At 44.2% G+C, this 9,083-nt stretch overlaps 1 protein-coding gene across 2 annotated transcripts in view; it reads right to left on the bottom strand.

The window, feature by feature from the left end:
• Nucleotides 1-4,900, bottom strand: part of LOC139229825 (ras/Rap GTPase-activating protein SynGAP-like) — a 389,857-nt gene extending 384,957 nt beyond the window's left edge. For both annotated transcript variants that reach the window (XM_070861417.1, XM_070861416.1), the window contains exon 1: nucleotides 4,832-4,900. In XM_070861417.1, the coding sequence (XP_070717518.1) occupies nucleotides 4,832-4,867 (36 nt within the window). In that variant the 5' untranslated portion in view covers nucleotides 4,868-4,900. The remainder of the gene's footprint in view (nucleotides 1-4,831) is intronic.
• Between the last annotated feature and the right edge of the window lie 4,183 nt (nucleotides 4,901-9,083).

The following is a 9,083-nucleotide window of genomic DNA, read 5'->3' as shown; positions in this document are numbered from 1 at the left end:
ACTTTGACCCTCTGTAAATCCTAAACCAAATGGCCGGAATCAGATCCTATTTTCAGCTAGAAATTTATGCAAGTTAGTGGGAAGTTTGATTCACATTCTATATGTGGTTTCCGAGGTTGCCTCTTGGTCAGCTAAACGACGCACAGAAGACTGAAACCTTGGAGACTTGTGGTATTTTGGCAGATAACACTGTCCCTTTAAGGAGATTGCCACAGAGGGCACGGTCCCTTTAAGAGGATTGCCGCAGAGAGCAGTGAACCTCTGGAATACATTGCCTGCTAGAGTGGTGGAAAGTGTTTAGTCACGATGCTCCGGCCATCATATGTGGAGCAGGCCTGATGGATCAGTTAGTCAATTTAAATTCGATAAATAAAAAAAAAAGACGTGGTCCCTTTAAGGGGAAATAAACCATTGTTCCACATTCTCTTATCTCTCCACCGCAAATGACCATAAAGCAAAGTGCAGTGCTGTTCCAGCTTTTTATGACAGTGCCCTCTGCACTTGCTGTGTGGTTCTGTGAGTAACTGCATCATGAAGCTCTTGAACTCAGCCCCGAACAATCGCACAGAATTTATAATCTACACACACTTCAGATTACTGGCGCATTCTGGATCCAAGAGAATAAATTAAGGAGTTGTACAATGTTTCTGGGGACCAAAAACAGTTCCCAGAAAATGTATCGACACACCTTTGCCACTTGGCTGGTTGGGGCGAGGAGAAGGACAATGGAGAAAGAGAGAGAGTGAAAAGAGAGGGGGAAGGGACAGAGGGAAGTGAGGTGGAGGGAAGGTGTGAGACAGAACCGAGGGCTAAGAGACAGAGGAGAGAGAGAGTGAGACAGAGAGGGGAAAATATAGTAGAGAAAGACATAGAAGAAAGCGAGAGAGACAGACAAGAGAGTGAGGGGAGAACAAAAAAGGGAGAGACAGACAGCAGTTTTATAAGTATTATGAGGAGAGAGATGGAGAGAGGGAAAGAGAGAGGGGGCAAAAGGGAGAGAGAGAGGGGGAGGCAGGGAGGTGAGTGAAAGAGAGGAGTGCGCGAGGGAGAGAGGGGTGAGGAGGGAGAGAAGGGTGAGGGAGAGAGAGAGGAGAGAAAGGGGGAGGTGAAAGAGAGAGGGAGACGAGTGAGAGGGAGGTAAGGGAAAATGAGAGAGAGGGAGAGAAAAGTCAAAGAGAGAGAACGAAGAGATGCAGAAAAAGGAGAGGTGAGAGGGTAAGCTGATGCTCTTGCTGTGACCCGTTGTGTAGAACAGAGCTCCGATTCATGTTGTGAGTGTATGGAAGGAATGCTGGGTATTGAAATGCAGAATGACCTGCAGACAATAGGAGCACGGAGGAGCGTCTTTCAGTGAAACAGGCTTCTCATTACTATGCGAATAACCCCACTCAGAACATTCAGTGCCAGAGCCACACCGAATCATGCAAATGTGTTCGCTGGCCTCACAGTACTCTCTTCAGCGCTGCTGAAGGAGAGGGGCGAATAAATATCTCACTGCGGTGACGAAAATAAGACAAGTTAAAAGTTTCCTGGTGTACCTGCGAGGAACATGAATGTTCTACAACCCCTCTGTCTGACTTAACACATTAGAAGGACCCCCATGCTAATCCAGGCCATCTCTAGTTCGCTGTCAATTCTGCATTTAAACTGTGCTGTACCTGAACTCGGAGTGTTTGGTGGGACAGTGTTGAGGGAGCTTTACTCTGTATCCGACCCGTGCTGTACCTGCCCTGAGTGTGTTGGATGGGACAGTGTAGAGGAAGCTTTACTCTGTATCTAACCCGTGCTGAACCTGCCCTGGGAATGTTTGATGGAACAGTGTAGAGGGAGCTTTACTCTGTATCTAACCCGTGCTGTACCTGCCCTGGGAGTGTTTGACGGGACAGTGTAGAGGGAGCTTTACTCTGTATCTGACCCATGCTGTACCTACCCTGGGAGTGTTTGATCGGAAAGTGTACAGGGAGCCTTACTCTGTATCTGACCCGTGCTGTGTCTGCCCTGAGTGTGTTTGACATGACAGTACAGAGGGAGCCACACGACAACAACTTTCACTGTTTCCACGCGCTGGTTCTTTCCTATGTGAGGAGTTCATACGAGAAAAATCACAATATATTGATATACATTGATCATTTGCCTGAAATAAAAGCTTGGGCAAATCAATCTCGAGTTTCTTTTAAAGTTGTTGTGGAATCGTGAAAGGCCTCCCAAATCTTCAGCGGATGAACCTTCTGCTCTTCATGCTTTATTGATGCATCCCAGCTCTGCTCATGCTGTTCCTCGTGATGCAATCTTCTTGACATTAGGGATCTGTCTCTGAATCTCTCTCTTATTGTCTCAGTGACAAGAAACAGGCCGTGGCAGTGGTCTGACTGGAATGAGAGAGTTGCCCTATGAGGAGTGGTTGAGTGGAATGGGCCTATATATTAAGGGAATCAAGGGAAGGTGGAATTGAGGTAGATCAGCCATGACCTTGTTGAATGGTGGAGCAGGTTCAAAGGGCCGAATGGCCTATGCCTGCTCCTGTTATGCTCTCTGGAGTTTAGAAGAATGAGAGGTGATCTCATTGAAATATAAACATTTCTTAAGGGGATTGACAGGGTAGATGCTGAGAGGCTGTTTCTCCTAGCTGGAGAGTCTACAACCAGGGGTCACAGTCTCAGGATAAGGGATTGGCCAATTAGAACTGAAATGAGGAGACATTTCTTCACTCAGAGGGTTGTGAATCTTTGAATTCTCTGCCCCTGAGGGCTGTAGAAGCTCAGCCATTGTTTATGTTCAAGACCTGAGATCGATAGATTTTTGAATACTAAAGGATCAAGGGATATGGGGATCGGGCAGGAAAGTGGAGTTGAGGTTGAAGATCAGCCATGATATTGAATGGCGGAGCAGGCTTGAGAGGTCGAATGGCCTACTCCTGCTCCTATTTCTTATGTTCTTATGTTATGTTCTTTAAATAGCGCTTGCTCCTACCCTCTAATGACAGAATTCAGTGCTGCAGTTGTTCACTTGGAATAAAAGGATTTAAAGAAAAATGAAACAGATAAAGGCAAATTGCTGATTTAAAATGGCCCTGCATGCTCATAGAGGGTTAAAGATCATTAGTCATCGCATTTTTCAAACACCGCCCTCGGATTGGCTGAGTGGAGCCCAATGAAGATTACATGAGCTATGAAAACGTATTACCTATACACACACAATGTGACGCTAGTGACAATTGAACACTCCAGGGCAACTCGTAGCAATTCAACTTGATACATTTAAGGGAAAACTAGATAAGCATAAGAGGGAGAAAGGCATAGAAGGTTATCCTGATAGGCTGAGATGAAGTAGGGGTGGGAGGATGCTCGTATGCAACATAAGTAGGGCCGAATGGCCTGATTCAATGCTGTAGGTTCTGTGTAATTCAATGTAAGCAAAGCCAACATCACAACAGTGACTATATTAGCATGGCTAGAGGATTGGTTAACTAACAGAAAACAGAGAGTTGGGATAAATGGGTCATTTTCCAGTTGGTAAACAGTGACTAGTGGGTGCCGCAGCGATCGGTGCTGGGGCCTCAACTATTTACAATCTATATTAATGATTTGGATGAAGGGACCGAGTGTAATGTAGCCAAGTTTGCTGACAATACAAAGATGGGTGGGAAAGCACGTTGTGAGGAGGACACAAAAAATCTGGAAAGGGATATAGACAGGCTAAGTGAGTGGGCAAACATTTGGCAGATGGAATATAATGTGGGAAAATGTGACATTATCCACTTTGGCAGAAATAATAGAAAAGCAAATTATAATTTAAATGGAGAAAAATTGCAAAGTGCTGCAGTACAGAGAGACCTGGGGGTCCTTGTGCATGAAATACAAAAAGTTAGTTTGCAGATACAGCAAGTAATCAGGAAGGCCAATGGAATGTTGGCCTTTATTGCAAGGGGGATAGAGTATAAAAGCAGAGAAGTCCTGCTACACCTGTACAGCATATTGGTGAGGCCTGGAGTACTGCGTACAGTTTTGGTCTCCGTACTTAAGGAAGGATATACTTGCATTGGAGGCTGCTCAGACAAGGTTCACTAGGTTGATTCCGGAGATGAGGGGGTTGACATGAGAAAAGATTGAGTAGGTTGGGCCTATACAAATTGGAGTTCAGAAGAATGAGAGGTGATCTTATTGAAACTTATGAGATAATGAGGGGGCTCGACAAGGTGGATGCAGAGAGGATATTTCCACTCATAGGGGAAACTAAAAACAAAACTAGGGGACAATAGTCTTAGAATAAGGAGCTGCCCATTTAAAACTGAGATGAGGAGAAATTTCTTCTCTCAGAGGGTTGTAAATCTATGGAATTCCCTACCCTAGAGAGCTGTGGAGGTTGGGTCATTGAATATATTTAAGGCGGAGATAGATAGATTTTTGAGCGATAAGTGAGTAAAGGGTTATGGGGAGCGGGCAGGGAAGTGGAGTTGAGTCCATGATCAGATCAGCCATGATCTTATTGAAGGGTGGAGCAGGCTCAAGGGGCCAAATGGCCTACTCCTGCTCCTATTTCTTATGCTCTTATGTTCTTATGACTGCACTTCGAAAGTACTTCATTCGCTGTAAAGCGCTTTAAGATGTCCGGTGGTTGTGAAAGGTGTTATACAAATACAAGTCTTTCTTAACATGTTTCCAGTGCCTTGCACCAAGCTATGAAGAAAGAGGAAGTGCCGCCATCGGCGGGCTTCACCTGAGATCGGGTGTTCGCATTGCAGTAAAAGGGAGATCACCGATGACCAGCACAAGTCACTGGCCGTTTGCCGCCTACGATCAGGCAATGCTCCAGCTCAGAATCGGGTACTTACTGTAGGCCGGAAGGGCGCGGATGTCACAGCGTCCATGCTCAGCTGCTTCCCTCCAGGTATGCTCTTCCTCCGTGAAGACCGACCGGGGTGATACTCTGAAAGGCACAAGGTGAAAAGAAGGCTTCAATATTTGTGCAGGCAGGTCGTGGGTTCAAGCCCCACCCCAACGATTTGAGCAGATAATCTAGGCTGACACTCCAGTGCCAGTACAGAAGTAACGCTTCACTGTCAGAGCTGCCGTCTTTCGGATGAGACGTTAAACCGAGGCCCCTTCTTTCCTCTCAGGTAGACAGAAAAAATCCCATGGTACTATTTCAAAGAAGTGCAGAGGAGATCTCCCCGGTGTCCTAGGGCCAATATTTATCCCTCAATCAACGTAGCAAAGAGAGATTATCTGGTTATTGTCTCATTGCTATTTGTGGGAGCTTGCTGTGCACAAATTGGCTGCCATGTTTCCTACATTACAATAGTTTCTTTCCTTTTTCTTTCTTGCATAGGTTTCAAATGATGCAACCATCTCAGTTTCACAGCATACTTACTGAAGCTGGAGGTTTGATGGGTCATTATCACATTGCTGTTTGTGGGAGCTTGCTGTGCGCAAATTGGCTGCCGTGTTTCCTACATTACACCAGTGACTACACTTCAAAAAGTACTTCATTAGCAGTAAAGCACTTTGAGACGACCTGAGGTTGTGAATGGCGCTATATAAATGCAAGTCTCTCTTTCAGTATTTCTATTAGCAACTTTCCGATCTAATCGCACAATTTTCAAATCAAAAGAGCTTAGAAAGATGCTTCTGCAATTTCCTCACCTACTTCTTTTAATACCCTGGGGCGGAAACCATCAGGTCCTGGAGATTGATCTATTTTAAGTCCCATTATTTTCTCCATTACCATTTGATTGTTATATTGAACCCAACAAATTCATCCCCTTGATTTAATTTTAGCTTGCCTTCTAACGCTGGTATTTTATCCTCTTCCTCTACTGCAAAAATGGAAACAAAGTATTAATTTAATAATTCTGCTTTTACCTAGTTGTCTATTACAGTACCACCATTGTCTGTTTTTAATGGGCCCACATCTCCCTTGGCCACTCTCTTAGTCTTAATATATTTATAAAAACTTTCACTATTAGCCTTTATATTACTTGCAAGGTTTCATTTTGGATTCCCTTTTTGGCAGCTCTTAATATTTTCTTTGTATCCCTTTGTATTAATATTTCTTCCAGTCCGCTGGATACCACTTTTCTTGGCATTTGTACAAGACATTTCCTTTAGTTTTATACTATGTCTTACCTCTTATGTTGACCACGGTTGCTTGACTGTACAAGTAGAACTTTTGCTCAGCTTGGTCTTGTTTTGTACTAAATACTCTTTTGAATACCTGCCACTGTTTTTCTATAGGTTTACTTGTTAACAGCTCGGCTCAGTTTAACCTGTTCAGCATACGATTCATTCCTTCCAAAGTCAGTCTTACTTAAGTTTAAAACCATGGTTTGTGTGTGATCTTTCTCCTTCTCCAACTTAATGTCAAATACAATCATGGTCACTGTTTGCAAGATGCTCCTTTGCTATTTCGAAGAAGAGCAAGGAGGTTCTTCCTTGGTCAATATTTATCCTTCAACCAACACTACTAAAATCATATTATCTGGTCCTTAAAGTGTCAGCTGTGGCTCAGTGGGTAGCACACTTGCCTCGGAGTCAGAAAGTTGTGGGTTCAAGTTCCACTCCGGGAACCGGAGCACAAAAATCGAGGCTGACTCTCCAGTGCAGTGCTGAGGGAGGGCTGCACTGTTGGTGGTGCTGTCTTTCGGATTTGACATTCTCAGATGGACATAAAAGATCCCAAGGCACTATTTTCAAAGAAGAGCAGGGGATTTATCCCTGGTGTTCTGGCCAATATTTATCCCTCAATCAGATTATCTGGTCAATATCACATTGCTGTTTGTGGGAATTTGCTGTGTGCAGGTTGGCTGCCATATTTACATTACAACAGTGACTACACTCCAAATGTACTTCATTGGCCGTAAACCGCTTTGGGACGTCCTGAGGTTGTGAATGGCGCTGTATAAATGCAAGTCTTTCTTTTACTGTAAGATTATTAATTAGTTCTGGCTCGTTACCTGTTACTAAGTCTAGTATGGCCTGTTCCCCTGTTACTTCTAAAACATATTGTTTCAAAAAACTGTCTTGGATACACTCTAGAAATTGATTTCCTTAATAACTGAACACAAGGATCAATGATGGGGCCTCAGCTATTTACAATCTATATCAATGACTTAGATGAGGGGACCAAGTGTAATGTATCCACGTTTGCCGATGATACAAAGCTGGGTGGGAAAGTAAGCTGTGAAGAGGATGTAAAGAAGCTGAAAAGGTTAAGTGAGTGAGCAAGAATGTGGCAGATGGAATATAATGTGGAGAAATGTGAAGTTATCCACTTTGGTAGGAAAAATAAAAAAGCAGAATATTTTTTAAAAGGTGAGAGACTGGAAAATGTTGGTATTCAGAGGGACCTGGGTGTCCTTGTACACATATCACTGAAAGTTGATATGCAGGTGCAGCAAACATTTAGGAAAGCAAATGGTATGTTAGCCTTTGTAACAAATGGATTGGAGTATCAGAGTAAAGAAATCTTACTACAATTATATCGGGCCCTGGTGAGACCGCACCTGGAGTATCGTGTACAGTTTTGGTCTCCTTATCTCAGGAAGGATGTACTTTCTTTAGACGGAGTGCAACAAAGGTTCACCAGCCTGATTCCTGGGTTGGGGGTATTGTCCTATGAGGAGAATTGAGTAGGTTAGGCCTATATTTTCTAGAATTTAGAAGAACGAGAGGTGATCTTATTGAAACGTATAACATTCTTAAGGGCTTAACAGGGTAAGTGCTGTGAGGATGTTTCCCCCGGCTGGGGAGTCTAGAACCAGGGGTCACAGTCTCAGAATAAGGGGTCAGCCATTTAGGACTGAGATGAGGTGAAATCTCTTCACTCAGAGGGTGGTGGATCTTTGGAATTCTCTACCCCAGAGGGCTGTGGATGCTCAGTCGTTGAGTACATTCAAGATAGAGATCAATAGATTTTTGGATGCTAAGGGAATCGGGGGATATGGGGATGGTGCAGGTAGGTGGAATCGAGTTAGAAGATCAGCCATGATCTTATTAAATGGCGGAGCAGGCTCACGGGGGCCAAATGGCTTACTCCTGCTCCTATTTCTTATGTTCTTACGACTTGAGCTGTTTTGCATCTCCCAGTCCGTGTGAAAATTAAAATTTCCCATTATAGCTGCTACATGGTTCGCTGATCTCTGATTACATCCTGTGGCTGCATCACTGCTGTCATGAGGTCAGTGGACAGCTCCTACCAGAGTCTTGCATCCTTTGCTAAGTCTCTTAATTCAACCCAGAGTATTTCCACTGCCTGCTGACCCTGACTAATATCCTATCTTTCAACAGCAATATTATTGTCCTTGAGCAATATTGCTACTCCTCCCCCCTTTCCTGCCCTTATTGAAGACCATATCGCCTGGAATATTAAGCTCCTATTTATTCCCAGCTTGTAGCCAGGTCTCTATAATGGCTACTGCATTGCACCCTTTAAGCTGAATTTGTGATTCTAATTCCCTTGTTTTATTCCTCATGCTACGGACATGTGTGTAGAGAACTCTGATTTGGTTAATAGTCTCCGCCCCGCCTATATGTGCAGATGGCGTTTTTCTCACAGTTTCTAACTTGCCGCATTTTTCAACATTCCTGTTTTATTTGTAGCAGGTATCTGAACTTGGATTATTTATACCTCTTTTTACACTCCTGAGCTTTGCTCTCAATCCCTTCTCTTTCTTATTTGTAGATTGTTAACACTTTTGCCACGATTACTAGCCGAACCCCTCCCTCTCCCACCCCCTTTATTGGTTTAAAGTAATTTCTACAGCCCTATTGACTATCACAACGCACTCCTGGCTGGCCTCCCACGTTCTACTCTATGTAAGCTTGAGGTCATCCAAAACTCGGCCGCCCGTGTCCTAACTTGCACCAAGTCCCGTTCAATCATCACCCCTGTGCTCACTGACCTAATTTGGCTCCCGGTTAAGCAACGTCTCGATTTTAAAATTCTCTTCCTTTTTTCAAATCCCTCGATGGCCTCGCCCCTCCCTATCTCTGTAATCTCCTCCAGCCCCTTAACCGCGCAACCCACTCCCCCCCCCCACCACCCCCAAGATATCTGCGCTCCTCTAATTCTCTTGAGCATCCCTG

Source organism: Pristiophorus japonicus, chromosome 19 (assembly GCF_044704955.1).
Source record: "Pristiophorus japonicus isolate sPriJap1 chromosome 19, sPriJap1.hap1, whole genome shotgun sequence".
NCBI classification, from domain to species: domain Eukaryota; kingdom Metazoa; phylum Chordata; class Chondrichthyes; family Pristiophoridae; genus Pristiophorus; species Pristiophorus japonicus.
This window is presented reverse-complemented; position numbering and strand designations above follow the sequence as displayed.